Here is a 16,943-nt window from a genome sequence, read left to right on the forward strand (position 1 = left end):
TGAAGCACCTTTAGGATGTTTTACTGCATTAAAGATGCTATATAAATGCAAGTAATTGTTGTAGTGTCCAGGAAATAACATTTTAAGTGAGATATCAGGAATGCTGAGGTTCAGCTCACTGCAAGAGAGTCTAAAGTCAGAGGTCCCTACAGCAAACAGCTTTATTACCATTTCATTTATGTCACAATTTAGCTGCAGTCACTACAGATTTTGAATTAACCAGTCTCATCTATTTTATACATAATCTTGAAGATTGGTCAGAAATTTGTGGTTTATGTAACAAGGCCTGCTTAATTAAACAATTAATGAAAGCTCATCATCCTGAAATGTTAACTCTGGTTCTCTCTCCGCATAAGTTGCCTGACCTGATGAGTGTTTCAGCATTTATTTTTATTTCAGATTTCAAGCATCCGCAGTATTTTATTTTTAATCAAGCTACTGCTCGGTACTTCACTACCACACACATACTGCTCAATTACCTATCTTTCCCACAACATGTATTCATTCAGTAGCTGGACGTTATATATTAAAGAATCTGCTGTTACACAGCAGTACCAGGGGTGTTCCAGCAGACTGTGGCTGTATGCAAATTACTCAAATTCTAATGTCATGGGTAGGGGGAGACTCAGAACACAAGTTAAGCAATTCCTTCACTTAGGTAGAGGGTGAAATGAAGGGGATAGGTGCTGGAGGGAAGAAATTCAACCATCCCACTGTTCCTCTTGTACACTTCCTCGAAGAAAAAGTTATACACTGACCCTAGCAGCAACCTGGGAGGTAAACATCTCTCTCTGCAAGGGATGGTGCATGTAAAGCCAACAGAGAAAGAAGGTAAACAACAAAAATCAGATCTACAATTTTTGCAACTTGAATTGTTAGTTATTGCTTTAAATGTCTGTAATTTGGTCAATTACTGTAACCAGCCAATTAACTTACTCTGGATAACATTGGCAAAATTGTATCTATTGCCCATCACTAGTGAACTAGTTGGTTGAGTGACAATCCAGCAGCTTTCACTGTTTTTCTGGTGTCAGTCCACAAAATAGGCCAGCAGATTTCTCGACTTCAATTTCACAATTTTCCAGAGTAAGATTTGAAGTAGTCCAACGCTGTAACCATTGTTGTACCAAGCTCCTACTGTGTAACTGATCTCAGTATAAATATAAAGCGAAAACAATTAGCTTAATAAACTGGAGTGAAAACTGTTTTGGGATTTTCAGTAAGAATAAAACCTACGATGGCAGTCCTGTGCAGCACTGAGGAATTACTGTCAGGAGAGCCACCATTGCAAAACAACATTAAATAAAGATCCAAGTTGCTTGCTGTGGAGGTTGGAGTGGACATTAAAGATCCAAAGGTACTATTCAAAAAGGAGAAGGCAGTTTGCTGGGTATCTTGGCCAACATTACTTACTCAACCAACATTATTAAAATCAGATTATCATTCATTATTTGTAGAATTTCACTATGCACAAAATGGTTGCTACATTTCAAATAAAATTCAGATGGAAAATGCTTCAGGACATTTCTGAGATGTGATCAGGTCCCTTTTTTCCCATTTCTATGTACAGCTTTCAAATATCAATGATAAACATGGAGAATCCTTTGCGTTTTTGCTTGGTATTCCAAAGAATCCAGTTACCGTTACTGAATTTAGACAATTCAATTTGCTTGAAGTTTCTTTCCTGATAGAAAATCTCTAGAGAACGATGAACCTCTAACCAGAATTATGATTCTCGGATTGCCAGCCTTCACAACATATCTAGACACAAAAAGATTCAATGAAGCATCGATTGATATCAAACACAAAAAACACTTCTATGGAATAGAAGGAACAACAATACATTTTAAGAAAGTCTCAACTGATTTAGAAACATAAAATACAACAGATAGCCAGCCCATGATGCAGCAGGTTTTGTTAAACTATTTGCTCTCTCTCTGTGTTGGCATGTAAGTCTAACCCTCGCTCTGCTGAGTTTTCAATCTCAACTGAGTTGATGTGAAAGTCAGACAGTTCCTCACTGGGGCTGGGGACAGAAGGAATTCAAAGAAGCTGCTCCCAGGCTAATCCTGCACAACTTCTACTAGCCATTTTATAGCCACTTCAGTAGATTAGGAATGGATCCTCAATTCCTTGACTGTAGGTGACAATGATACAGGAAAATCAGAACAGAAAAACTCTTAACAAAAAGTCAACATACATTGAGGATAATGAATGACTTACAGCCCCTTTTCTTTTATTTCTCTGTATTCCTTTTAGTACCTTGTTATCCAGTAACTAGAAAGGTGAGCATGCAGCCTGCTGCAAGGTCTCTGCTATGTTGTAATGACTGCTAGGTGCATCTCAGGAATACTCCATCGACCACATTGAAAGTGACTACACTCTACTGACTCCATATGGTATGGCTGAGGTGAAATTCAACCATCAGTCACTAAATCATAATTAAGTACTGTATTCTCAAAACAGCACAGCTAACACAAGACAATACTACACACATACACATGTACATACAGCATAGGACTTTGAATGCCCACACCTTGGTTTTATGTTTTGGTGAATACTGAGCTCAGGGAACAATTCTCCACTGTTCTACTTTCCCTTAGTCAACATTGAGTATCCCTTGTTTACAAGAGCTTAGATGCCTAGTGAAACTCCCTCTTCACGGACACAATTTGTCGCAACCCCGACTTCAGGTGTATTCCTCTAAATGAGTGTGACATTCCCCTTTGTACGTCTGCATCCATATAGCCTGAGTGTGAGCTTCAGTTTATTACAAATTGTTACGACCAGATGAGAAATGTGTCTCGGGGTCCCTCTCAGCCTTCACCTGGTCTTACCGCAACAGGGTTTAATTTTAAACACACCGTGTTTTTAGCTCCCCCTTAGTGAATCCTTGTTCACTGCTTTCCAATTATAAGGCAAAGAAACCAGCACAAACAGGTTTTCTTCGGTTTAAACTCTAATTCGGTTAACGCCTACAGGTACACGGCACCCAGCTAGCATGCATACGTGATACACACATGCAAATAGAGACAGAAAAGAGAAGAAAAATAAAGTGGAAAAGTTTGAGGCAATATCTGAAGAGTTTTTATTACAGTTCTCTGAGTTAGAGGCCTGCTTTAGGTTGGGAAAAAGAACCCGACCTGAACCCAACCGAACCACAGCAGAGCCGAGCCCAACCTGGCCCAAGTCCCTCCGATTTTGCCCCGAGCCCGACCCGACCCGAACCCGCCACTACTCGACCCGACCATCCCTTTACTTAACTTCCTGACACCAAACCTGCAAGAAGCTGCAGCGCATGCGCGATGACATCATAGTGATGTCATACGCTCACTGCGCAGACTCAATTTTGTCCCGGACTCCCAGCCCAGTTAAGTTTTTTATTTTTAATACTTTCTAGCAGACCACTTACCCCATGTGTCTGGTCCGACCCGACCCGACTCAACCCTACCCGATCTGAGCCCGAAAGCCAGCCCCAGAAGATGGGCCCGACCCGACCCGACACATGTCGTCGGGTCCCGTCAGGTTCGGGTCGGGTAGCAGGCCTTTACTTCGAGTTCACTGTAGAGTCCTTGATTGTAGGTAGATCTTGCTTTTCGTTGGGGCCCAGTATTCTTCTTTAACCTTGTTCGCTGTAGGAAACTTTTCTCTCTTGGGGTTCATGTGTCTTCAGTGGATTCAGAGGCTTGTGAGAAAGAGATGGGAGCAGACAGGAGAGATCTTCTCAGTCCAGGAGCAAACAGACACTCTCTGAGTTCAAACGGTTTGTCCAATTCAGAAAAACTCAGGTTGCTAAACAGGTCAGTCATGTGACTAACTGGTCTGACCACGTCTTGGATTGTATCACCTTAGCAGTCTCTGGAATGCTCCTCTTACACACAATACCTGGTGATCAAGGTCCATTGTGGGTTGAATGTGTCAGTGAATGGTCCTTTGTCCTTCCAATCACCGTCTGTTAATATGCAAATGTCTTTTCCAGCCACAGCTGATCTGTTTAACAAGTCCTTTCTTCAATCCAGTAACAGTTTAAAATCAATGTTCATGACAAAATTAATGTGCCTCATTCTTGGCAGGTGGGGGCCTAGCATAACACAAATAGTTTTGAAATTGTGTACTTAGACTTATTAGTTACAGAGCTAATACTGTCCAGATTCACTTCACTTGGTACCCTTTGACCAAAAGGATATTTTTAAAATCAACAAGTCTAAGAGATTAAAAAAACAATGCTCTAACTGGCTACACTACCCAACCCCTCCAATGATTTTTTAATATTGAATATTTTATAAAATTACCAAATAATTTTTTTTAAAGGATATTCAAATAAATGACTTTAAAGATGATATAAGCCATTTTATACAAAAATATGGTACTCGTACACACAAGACAAAGGGAGAGAGAGCAGGAATTGATTAAAAGCTCACCTGTCATGACTCAGTACCTGTCGCAGGGTGCACACAGGATCCACCTGGAACAAATCCTCTCTTTGCTCATCTTCAAAATATAGCTGCGGACACAGAAAATATATATTCTAAGCAAAGAGAATAAATTGATTAACAGATGGCAGCTTTTCAATTATATTTGAATATTCCCCGGAAATATTTCAGTTAGTCTGCCTTCCCTTGGTTACGACAACAGAGCACAGTAAAGTATTCCAAGCTTACAGATTCCACAACAGAAAAACAAGTATTGCTTTCTCCATCTTATAATGGTTAAACAGACCACCCACACATCCACAGTAGTCTCTCCCTTCACAAACTTGCAACACAAATTAAACTGACTTTTGCATAATAATAAAAAATGCAATTATCAATATCACTGTCAAAATGGATTCTCACTTCATTACTGTTCAACAGAGACTATTCCAATACCCTGAAAGAGAGATTGTGTGTTAATGTCAATAATTCAGCAAGTTGTGGTCAGCTTCCCAAATGAATAAATCTTAGCGCACAACAAACTGTGGGGTGAAATAATAGTGCAAACCAAGTAATTGCTACACTATAATCTGAAGTTCTTTGAAGGAGTAACATGCATTGTGGATAAAGGGGAGCCTGTTGACGTACTGTACTTGGATTTCCAGAAGGCATTTGACAAGTTGCCACATAAAAGGTTACTGCGCAAAGTAGGAGCTCATGGTGTAGGGGGTAACATATTAGCATGGATAGAAGATTGGCTGGCTGGCAGAAAACAGAGTATGCAGAAATGGGTCCTTTTCTGATTGGCAGGATGTGACGAGTGGAGTCCCGCAGGGGTCTGTGTCAACTTTTTACAATTTACATCAATGACTTAGATGAGGGGAGCGATGGCATGATAGCTAAATTTACAGATGACAGAAAGATAGGTAGGAAAGTATGTCGTGAAGAGGAGCTTGCAGACCGATATATATAGGTTGACTGAGTGGGCAAAAATCTGGCAGATGGAGTACAATATGGGAAAATGTGAAGTTGTTCACTTTGGTAGGAAGAATAAAAAGCAGAGTATTACTTAAACGAAGAACAACTGCAGAATTCCGAGGTGCAGAGGGATCTAGGTGTTCTGGTGCAGGAGTCACAAAAAGTCACAAATAGACTCTGGAACAGTTCCTACAGTTTGGAGGGTAGCTAATGTAACCCCACTATTTAAAAAGGGAGGTAGAGAGAAAGCAGGGAATTATAGACCAGTCAGCCTGACATCGGTAGTGGGGAAAATTCTAGAGTCCATTATCAAAGATTTTATAGCAGAGCACTTGGAGAACAGTGGTAGAATCGGACAGAGTCAGCATAGGTTTATGAAAGGGAAATCATCCTTGACAAATCTACTAGAATTCTTTGAGGATGTGGTTTATTTGGACTTTCAGAAGGCTTTGGGCAAAGTCCCACATCAGAGATTAGCGTGTAAAATTAAAGCGTATGGGATTGGGGGTAGTGTATTGCGATGGATAGAAAATTGGTTGGCAGACAGGAAACAAAGAGTAGGGATAAACGGGTCTTTTTCCGAATGGTGACTAGTGGGGTACCGCAGGGATCGGTGCTAGGACCCCAGCTATTCACAATATATATTAATGATTTAGATGAGGGAACTAAATGTAATATCTCCAAATTTGCAGATGACACAAAACTGGGTGGGAGGGTGAGTTGTGAGGAGGATGCAGAGAGGCTTCAGGGTGATTTGGACAAGTTGAGTGAGTGGGCTAATGCATGGCAGATGCAGTATAATGTGGATAAATGTGAGGTTATCCACTTAGGTAGCATGAACAGGAAGGCAAATTATTATCTGAACGGCTATAAACTGAGACAGGGGAATATGCAGCGAGACCTGGCTGTTCTCGTACACCAGTCGCTGAAGGTAAGCATGCAGGTGCAACGGGCGGTAAAAAGGCAAATGGTATGTTGGCCTTCATAGAAAGAGGATTCGAGTACAGGAGCAGGGATGTCTTGCTGCAATTATACAGTGCCTTGGTGAGGTCACACCTGGAATATTGTGTACAGTTTTGGTCTCCCTATCTGAGGAAGGATGTTCTTGCTATAGAGGGAGTGCAGCGAAGGTTTACCAGACTGATTCCTGGGATGACGGGACTGACATATGAGGAGACATTGAGTCAGTTAGGATTATATTTGCTGGAGTTCAGAAGAGTGAGGGAGGATCTCATAGAAACCTAAAAAATTCTAACAGGACTTGACAGGGTAGATGCAGGAAGGATGTTCCCGATGGTGGAGGAGTCCAGAACCAGGGGTCATAGTCTAAGGATACGGGGTAAACCTTTCAGGACTGAGATGAGGAGAAATTTCTTCACCCAGAGAGCGGTGAGCCTGTGGAATTCATTACCACAGAAAGCAGTTGAGGCCAAAACATTGAATGTTTTCAAAAAGAAGTTAGATATAGCTCTTGGGTCTAAAGAGATCAACGGGTATGGGGCGAAAGCCGGAACAGGCTACTGAGTTGGATGATCAGCCACGATCATAATGAATGGCAGAGCAGGCTCGAAGGGCCAAATGGCCTACTCCTGCTCCTATTTTCTATGTTTCTATGTTAAGCAAGTACAGCAAGTAATAAAGAAGGCTAATGGAATGCTATCCTTTATTATGAGAGGAATTGAAAATAAAAGTAAGGATGTAATGCTTCAGTTATACAGGGCATTGGTGAGACCACATCTCGAATTCTGTGTGCAGTTTTGGTCTCTTTATTTAAGGAAGGATGTAAATGCATTGGAGGCAGTTCAGAGGAGGTTTACTGGATTGATACCTGGAATGAGCGGGTTTTCTTATGAGGAAAGGTTGGACAGACTGGGCTTGTTTTCACTGGAGTTTAAAAGAGTGAGGGGAGACTTTATTGAAGTTTATAAGATCCTGAACAGTCTTGACAAGGTGGATATGGAAAGGATGATTCCTCTTATGGGTTAGTCCAGAACTAGAGGGCACTGTTTTAAAATTAGGGGTCGCCCTATTAGGGCAGAGATGAGGAGAAATTTTTTTCTGAGAGGGCTGTGCAAATTTGAAACTCTCTGCTTCATAAGGCAGTGGAGGCAGGGTCATTGAATATTTTTAAGGTAGAATAGATAGATTCTTGTTAGACAAGGGAATCAAAGGTTATCGGGAGTAGATGGGAGTGTGGAATTTGAGACACAAACAAATCAGGCATGATCTTATTGAATGGCAGCGCAGGCTTGAAGGGCCAAATGGCGTACTTCTGCTCCTAGTTCGTTTGAATCCCAAAATTAGTCTGCTATTTCTTGATGTTGCTTTTACAACGCTATTTCAGATACATCAAGTACATTTTGCTCCAAGATACAGTCGCAACAGATTGTCCCGTCTCCTTCATATTTTGCTAAATTACATGTGCATCAATCTGGTCTCCTCAACAAACTGTTGCAAATATTAATCAGACTAGCATAATGGTTCTGGGCAGCAAACATTTCTATGTGTACAAATGTATTTGATACAACAATGTTTCCTTGGCACCAAAGAATATCAATGGAGTTAGTAATGACTACAGGACTCAATTTCACAGGCTCACTGTTAGAGCATTGTGGTTGCTTCATGCAAGTGCTGTATTCACAAATGTGTGGATGACTTTGTCACTTTCAATCTGAATCTACCTTTTCTGTTCTTTTTAAACAATCATCTGCTTCAACAGGGTAACTATGGGCAAATACTGGGAGCTCTGTCAGACTGGAACGTGTGATCTTTAAGTTGCTAGTGAAGCAGACTACAGTTGAAACAGGACATAAAAATCTTTCTGTTCTAACTGAGCAATTAAAGGAAGTGAGATGTTGATTCATTTTCTAATTTGGGTTATTTTGTAAAGAACATTAGAATGAAAGAAAACTAATTTAGCAAGGGAGATTGCTAACATTTATGGCATTTTATTCAAAAATAGTTACACCCAAATTGGAGACACTTTCCACCACCTTCTCACTATCCAATCAGGACAACGTTCTTAAGCACAATTCAAGTCATACCTCCAAATTATTTGGCACATATTTTTTTTCTGTATCCCAGGAGGGCAAGTTCTCGCCGAACATCACAGATAAATGATCAATAAACCTGAAAAGGAAACACAACCAAAGCTAATTCTCTTGGAGGCAAAATTCTTCACCTTCCTTGATACACTAAAAAAAAACTACATTCGCAATTCAGTTTAAGATCATCAGTCAGAACATTGTCTTTTCACCTCATGGCCTGGGTTCAAATCCTTTGGAAAGTGTCTGCTATCAAGCTGTCTCAGACTAATTTCACCACATAAAGCCATGAATAAAGCAAGTTTGCAAATTGTCAGTATATGCAGATACCTCCAGAAAACAGGGATGGAGACATTAGTGTGTACACAAAGTAGTCATTAATTAAGGTGGAAACTAATTTGGATGTATTTGTTGCTCATTCATTGAGAGTTTCTCGTCAGTGTGTTGCTCCGAATCAACATAATCAAAATATCAGCCCACAGCAAGAATATTTGACTATAAGCTGAAACAAATTGTCATAGCGCTGCTGAGATCACTCGTGAGGCTATTTTGAGGCACAGGATATCTTACCTTCGAAAGGACAATGATATTAATTGCCTAAAACTGAAGGATACCTTTTTAAAAAATATTTACCGGGTGTCTTCGTGAAAGGCGGAGATGAAATCCATTTGTTCATACTCAGGGTACAGAAACAGCACAGGCCAGTTTAAGTTGCCATTTTCATCCAAGTGTACTACAATACCGTTCTCAGAGTTTATACCATCAAACAGTGTTCTTAATGTTCTGTCGTCATCCTTATCATCACCATCATCATCAGAGTTTCGACTGGACAACTCCGGAGGCTGGAATAACTTGATCTTCCTCTCCTACAAGAAACAACAAATGAAACTAAAGCAAAGCACAGGAAGTGTGGAAAATGCCAGCTTGCAAAACCTAGCAGCAAGGACAGCCTTACCCTCGAAAAAGATATTCATCTATTCTCTGGGACTAGGCGCCATGTGACAATCACCTGGGAAGAGGTCCATTGGCAGTGCAGAGTAATTTTTAAAAAAAATAGTGATTATGAAAAATGATTTTAATATGGCTCCATAATTTCTTACTCCCCAAGTTTCTGTAGGTCAGTCACCGTATACCTGTGCTAACCCAAGATACCAGGTATCTAAAAATGTATTTATCTCCAGTCAGGTCATGAGAAATATGTATATAATTTGAGTGACATTGTCATTTTCTCCATTATTTCACATTTCTTTACCTTGATCATCTTCAGTAAAGCCTCTGCTTGTACCCGTTCCTTCTTCTCCTTTAGCTTTGCCTTCCTTAGATTGCGCTCTTCAACCCGCTGTAAAAAAAAAATTCCGTACAAGACTAGGTTGTACAATCAATCAGAACATTGACCTTTCACCTATGACCTGGGTTTAACACAGTTTCAAAATGATGGCCTTAAAGCCACCATTTTCTGCTTGCTGTGAAGGCTTTAAGTACAAAGAGTTTGGATAGGCTCAACCCAGTTCTTAGAGAACACAGGATGGCAGCACAAATCAATCTCTGAGATTACAATGCAATCCCAAGCATCATAGTAATTTACCAGCTGTCACTCTCCACATCAACAAAGCTTTTCTCAGGGTTGGCAAACCACGCTGACCATTTTGGCAACATACATATTTCATAGTCACAGGTGACTAAACCTCCTTCATTCAGCACACACACATTGTAGTCATCATTGACCCCACTTCCCACAGTCAGTAATTAATCTGCAGTCACTAATCATACCTTCTGTTTATCAGCTTTAGCTCTCAATTCAATGAGTTGCTTTTCATTGGGTTCAACCAGGAGGCCATCATCACACCATGTTATTGCCTTGCTGTAATTTTTCAGTTCAATGTGGCAAAGGACACCTGCCAAAAACCACAATCAAAAGTTAAGACTTCAGCCACTTAATGCCAGTGGAGAACCCATTTCCCAAAACTTTATTCGCAAATCAAGAAGTCATAGTGAGACATCAGCTTGGTAACACATCATTTCTGTTTCGTAATATTGTACTAATTTTAATTATCAATTGTGGAGTCTGTTAGATGATCACCAGAACAAGAAGTCTGGGCAAAGTACTGATTATTAGAAATGCTCAATCAATTGTTTTTCTTACAATAAGCAGCAGCAAAAACATGTGAGGATAGGAATGGCAGGTTCATGATCAATCAACCTTTTTGACTATTACCTTCAGTTAGGAGCAAAAAAAAAATCAAATAGTGGAACACAACATTGCTAAATTAATAATTGCCTGGAGCTCGAGTACACTCCTCCCTGCTTATGGAGTTCCTGATGTCACCTGTGCTGCTGCTGGAATGAAACAGGAAATTGAAAATGTGCCTCCAAACCCTCCTTGTAAACTTCCTAAAAGCTAGGGGGAAAAGGAGGGCAAAGAACAAAGAAGCGGTCATTGCTCCTACCTGAGTCACAAAACAACTCAGGGAGCAACCAGGGAATAGACCTTTTCTCCCCTTGGAAGGGAGAAAAAGCAAAATAAAATATAATTGATTCTGCATTCTTACCTCTAATTATTGCTTTCAGATGGTTTGGTTTCAGTTTCCGAGCTGCAATCACATCATTTAGTGCAGATCGATTATTACCTGAATACAGCATATCAAACAGAGAGCAAGAGAACCAAATTTACTTTCTCGTTCAACACTTTCAGTTCCACACCAAACAGCTGGCAATACTGGGGTGCACTCGTATGTGGAAGACACCACTTTACTACAGATATCCTTTTTCCCTTTGTTGATCATCAAAATTTATGGCATTTAACTAATTTTCAAGAGTTGACCTTATACTACAATAATACTTTTAAATGTTGTGCCTCACCTCAGAACACATCCAACTATACAGTGTGACATTTCTATTAAACACAACAGCGATTCTTTCGGTCCCCAAGAAAGATTACTTAGGATTCAGACAGCCGCAAACTCAATTCACAAGATGCTTATACCTAAGAGACTCAAGACTTTTATCCCTTTCTAAATCCCCAATGCAGATTTTCTGAGCCATCACAACACCCAGCCCACCTCCTTTCCAGTCTTAAGAGCAGGCAATTACCAACTAACCATACCCAAGTAAAATTGTGCTGCAGCTCTGTTCGTATGAAGTATGACATTCAGCTCACTGTCATTGCATTTCCTCTTCAGCCCCTCCGTGTAGGAGATAACAGCTTTCTTATAATTCTTTTCCTTGAAGTAATGATTCCCTTCATTCTTGTATGTTTTTGCAAGATCTGTAAAATATCATTTATAAGAAAAGGTCTAACACAATCTATAAATATTTAGCAATTGCCACCCAGCCTGATTTATCATTTAATCTTGCATGGAGACCCATAATGTTTCGAAAGGAGTTAATCTGTAAATTAGAAGCTTGCAGCATTACACTAGGAGAGGTGGCAATAAAATTCTCCCCAGTGATTTTCTCATGAACAGTTTCAGTACTTCCAATATAGATTACATCAATGAATAGACATTCAGCAGTTTAATTAGAAATCATTTCACAGGAGTACTCTTTTTCTTTGTAATTTTGTGAAAATAAATATCAGATCAGTTTAGAAAATTCATCACATTACCACCTATCAGTTTATACATAATAACATTGAATACATAAATACCCTGTTAATGACAGAAAATTTCATTTCATAGGACTTTTCTGATGAAGGAATCTGCATGAAGACAGTCAGTTGTTTGCAAAATGAAAATTTGCAATTTAGAGTGGGTTTTACTTTTAATTTTTTGCTTGAAGTCAATTCCAGTACCTTCTGGAGATTGATCCTCATCATACAATATTGTCTGGATGCAAGCAAGTTCTGGATGCTCCAAAGGATCAAATTCTTCTGGTGCCTTTTTCATAAACATTGGAATCTTGTCAAACTCCTAGATAGGAAAAATAAATACTCATATGATAAATACTCATATAAGACTTATATCCTGCATCGACAATGGAAAATGTCTAATCATATTTGGAAATAAGCTGAAGTAAAACGAAAGCTGTCTTTCCTTACCAAAATTTAATATGGGAACCAATTCTCTGACATACACAGTGGGAGGGGGCAAAGGTATTGGTTTTGGTTTTCCCAACTTTAACTGGATAGAGCTGCACTTCATCCAAGACTGGATGTCAGACAAGTAAGAGAGAGACAATGGAGAAGACAAGAGAGGTGATTAAGAGGTAGAACTCAGTGCCATCAGCATACTTGTGATGTTACCAAGCGGCAACTATTGCTGGAGATGTTGGACAATTCTATAAGCAGCATTTTAACCAAGTGACAGCAGTCCCACAAAGCTACTGGATAATGGAGAACAGGTATTGGAAGAGGACAATGTGATCCACTATGTAAAATGTATACAGGCAGTCATGGAGAGAAACATACTTGGATTAGGGCCACTTTAGTGCTCTGACAGGCAGAAACCTGACTGGGGAAATTCAAACCTGGAGTTGCAGGTCAGAGAGGTCAAGGGTAGATTGGGGATAGTTAGAGGGGTGGAGTTGATAACTGGTTTTGAAAGGGAGGTGGTGGGGGAAATACCTGAGCTGAGAAAACTATTTACAATATCAGCTAGCATGGGAGCCAGGAAAGGAGGTTGAGTGGTCAGCAGTTGGGAATGAGGTCATGGGTACAGCGTGTGGGTCTCATAGAAAAGGTGAGCTCCAAGAAAGCATGAAGGGAGATGGAAGAGAAACTAAAGAGTGACCCAGGTTCAGAGCTAGGACAAAGGGGAGGAAGCAACAACGGATGTTAAATGATCCCAGTCATAGTGACAAAAAAGTGCATAAGTTCCTCACACTTGTCGTTGGATCTGAGGGAGATCAATTTAAGGAGACGGTTAGTATTAAAGAAAAGAAATCGGTGGGGGTGGGGACGGGGGCAGGGTAAGTTATCTTTGCTCTCCAGGATGATCTTGGAGCGTGGTCCATTTTGTCAGAGAACGGTAAGACCTTATAAAGCTCGATATAATCCAACCAGATCTGGTGATACAAAGCTAAACACATTGTACTCCAAATACTATCAAGACTACACCCCTTAGACTTGAGATGACGGAGATGGGAAAGGATAAAGGTTTACTGGAGACAAGGGCATCAAAGTTGGAGGTGAAGGAATGGTTAAATGGGTCAAAGGCTACAAAAGTATTGTGACGAATGGAGGGCCAAAGGCTAGCAGTGCAGTTGTAAGTGAATAAGAGTGGAAAGAAAAAAATCACAGCTCCTATCCAAGGATGGATACATGGAGCTCCCAGCATCTGAACAAAACAACTCAAGCATCTTCCACTCCCCCAAGGCAGTACCAGGTCAAAAACTCATGATGTAACTAATGCCGCATTTCAGCTTTCAAATCTTGGCAAAACAATCACCTAAACTCAATTACAAATCCTAACTCCTCTGCTTAGTTCGTAGAATTCCTATTCCCAGAATAGAAAATTTGGATTAAGACTGATTGCATAAACCAGGTTGAAACTCCAGTGCAGGATTGAGGGTGGGCTACGTTGTTGGAGGTGCTGTCATTTAAATAAAAGATTAAGTCAAGATCCTATCTACTGGTCAAGCAAATGTTTAAAATCCAATGCATTATCAAAGTAAAGCAGTGTTCTGATGTTTCTCCTCAACCATTTACTAAAAAAAATCTATTGTTTGTCGATTGTTGCTGCCCTCAAATACCTGCCACATTTGCCTACACGATAACAGTCACTGTACTCCCAAAGTAGTTCATTATGTAATTCAAATACATGCTAAATTATGAAGATTTTTGTTCGAATGACTGCATTAATCTAATGCACCAGAGACAGTAAATTTAGCCAACTGACCAGAATTTTGAGCCTTGACCTGAAATCCTCATTATATACACACAAAATACACAAACTGACGGAAAAAGCTGACACCTGTTGGTCTGAAATCTACTTGGAGTGGAATACCATACAGAATTGCTCAGTCACTGCAAATTTCCAGCTCCATAAACATGTCAACTGTAAACCAATACTTTAAATGTCACCTTAGCTTAGTTGATAGCACCCCACCTCTAAAATCATAAATGGTGGCTTCAAGCCTCATTAAAGACTTGCAAGTGCAAAATCTTAATGGACACTACAGCAAAGTACCAAGAAAGCACTGTATTGTAAGGAGTGCTATATTTTGCAAGAGATGTTATGCCTATTCAGATGAACACAAAAGATCCCACAGCATTATTCAAACAACAGTGTCTTGGTCAACATTCCTCACCCTAACCAACCCCACTATTGAAGGACAATAATCTGGTCATTCGGTTGCCGTCTTTTGGATGAAACGTTAAACCGAGGCTCTGTCTGCTCTCCAAACGTGAATGTAAAAGATCCCATGGTGCTATTTTGACGAAGAGCAGGTAGTTATTCCTGGTGCCCTGGTCAATATTTATCCATATTTATCCTTCAATCAATATCACAAATACTGATTATCTGGTCATTTTTACGTTGCTTTTTGTGGCAGCTTGCTGTGCTTGAATTGCTGGTCATGTTTCCTAGGTAACTGCAGGAGCAGGAAGAGAAACCATTGCAGGAGATTCTGTGGTTGTGACTAGATAGATAGGAATGGAACCAGACACAGTGGAGGAAAGCATTGGAAGAGGGCAGTGTGATCAACCGTGGCCAAAGGCTGCAGTCAGGTTGAGGATGAGGATATAAGGAACAAGCAGGTGGAACAGATCTGTGTAAATATTAACAGGAGGAATTGTAAATGTGGGCAAATATTTGTCAAGTGTTTATAACTCCTCTATATATTGTATGAAAATAATATAAATTCTTCTTTGATCTTATTGTGTGACCACGACAAATTACTTATGAAATCTGAAAGGTCATGGGTCTTCAGCAAATGATGCAAGACCAGGGCAAAGTTTACACAAGGCAGGCTGAATTTTCTTTCCTGGTGGCAGGTGAAAAAAATGGCAGCCCGCACATGTGGGCCGCACACCATCATGCTGCCATGATATATGTATATATAATATATCGCCATAGCATACAAGGCTATGGGCCAAGAGATGGATAATGGGATTAGAACAGTTAGGTGCTTGATGGCCGGCACAGACATGATGGGCCGAAGGGCCTGTTTCTATGCTGTATAACTCTATGACTCTGTTACAAACATGACTACACTTCAGAAGTACTTCATTGGCTTTAAAGTACTTTGGGACGGGCTCTGCATTACCTTAACTAAAGGAGACTTGATATTATGATAGAAAGATAATTTCCATGTATATATTCCCATATCATTTCCTCAGAATACTCCAAAGTACTTTAGAACTAATGAATTACTTTTGAAGTGTAATCATTTATTATTTTACTGAGTGCAGGACTAGTGCTAATTCACATTAACGCTGATAGAGGGACAGAACCTACTCGATGCAACACCATCACTGTGAGTCTGCAGTAGATGGCAATGTTGAGGATTCTGTCACTGGGGCTAGCTGAAACCAGTGACACTGAAATCACAGGCTACTTCAAATTCCAGAGAATAGAATGTCAAAAAAATGTTAAAAGGGTAACTTCTGTCTGACTTTGATGTAACTAAGCTCGGTTATCATTAGCAAGTTCCTAATGTTACTAGCCATCATTCACTTAGCTTTACAATAAGAGTTTGTTAATCCTCGTGTGCCAATATTCCAAGGCAGTGTATTTAACCCTCCATGCCTTGTCTGTATCACTTCCTTTTCCCAAAGTTGCGAACCGAGGAAATTAACATTTTAAAAACTTGCCTAGTTTCCCACCCCCACCCATTTCTGAGCAGCCCTCCAAATCCCACCTCCTCCCAGTTATCCTCGTTGAAGCCCTCTTTGTATTTCTTCTCCTTGAACTGGTCGATGAATGCATCCATGTCAACGTCCTCCCCCGAAGGTGGACCAGAAGCCATGGTGCTGACTCCGGAGGAATCACCACTCAAGTTGACAAATGCCCAACACCCGCCGTCCACAACTGATACACTCGGCAATTTGCTACATTCAGCAGCACGTGCTTCCGGCTGCATCACTACAGATCGTCCCCATGGCTGCAAAAATAGTTCCGCTCAACCATAACACTAACGATCCGGATAACTGGAACATTACTCTCTGCAGCATTCATGTCTTTGAAAATAAAGACTCAAAACATTAAAAGGGGTGAGAATTCTGAAACAAAAACAAGAAATGCTGGAATCACTCAGCAGGTCTGGCAGCATCTGTTGTGTGAGAATTCTGACTCTGGTGCTGTGCTCAGTGTTTATACAGAGTGACGACAATGTGCAGAGCACTACTGAAATCGCCAAAGAAACATTGTATTAATAGAGTCTTAAAATTGTATTAAAAAGGTAAATAATAGTTCATGAACTGTTATACGATACAATTTAGAAATTATTAGTCAAGTAATGTAACTAAAATGTTAAAATGATTATAAAATTAATTGAAGACATGCATGGTTTAATAGGTATGCAAATTAATACATATGTGATATAAAAAGTATATATTTTTATATATACTATT

General features: G+C 40.1%; 1 protein-coding gene across 1 annotated transcript; it reads right to left on the reverse strand.

The window, feature by feature from the left end:
- Positions 1-106: 106 nt before the first annotated feature.
- ttc4 (tetratricopeptide repeat domain 4) lies at positions 107-16,420 on the reverse strand. Its single transcript, XM_068036957.1, has 10 exons — positions 16,232-16,420; positions 12,225-12,342; positions 11,538-11,699; positions 10,984-11,061; positions 10,205-10,329; positions 9,687-9,773; positions 9,068-9,300; positions 8,435-8,519; positions 4,422-4,504; positions 107-1,761 (listed from the first exon to the last, which is right to left on the reverse strand). The coding sequence occupies exons 1-10, from the start codon at positions 16,337-16,339 to the stop codon at positions 1,662-1,664; spliced, it is 1,179 nt and encodes a 392-aa protein (XP_067893058.1). The 5' UTR covers positions 16,340-16,420; the 3' UTR covers positions 107-1,661.
- Between the last annotated feature and the right edge of the window lie 523 nt (positions 16,421-16,943).

The sequence above is a fragment of the Heterodontus francisci genome, chromosome 8 (assembly GCF_036365525.1).
Source record: "Heterodontus francisci isolate sHetFra1 chromosome 8, sHetFra1.hap1, whole genome shotgun sequence".
In the NCBI taxonomy this organism is placed as follows: domain Eukaryota; kingdom Metazoa; phylum Chordata; class Chondrichthyes; order Heterodontiformes; family Heterodontidae; genus Heterodontus; species Heterodontus francisci.

What these genes read in the sequence shown, in the direction of transcription:
- ttc4 (XM_068036957.1), bottom strand. Translation starts at nt 16,339, where the DNA reads ATGGCTTCTGGTCCACCTTCGGGGGAGGACGTTGACATGGATGCATTC. An exon ending in CTAAAGCTGATAAACAGAAG is followed by an intron (nt 9,774 to 10,204) that starts GTATGATTAGTG and finishes TTTTTTTTACAG; the next exon opens with CGGGTTGAAGAGCGCAATCT. An exon ending in CAGGTACTGAGTCATGACAG is followed by an intron (nt 1,762 to 4,421) that starts GTGAGCTTTTAA and finishes TTTTGTGTCTAG; the next exon opens with ATATGTTGTGAAGGCTGGCA.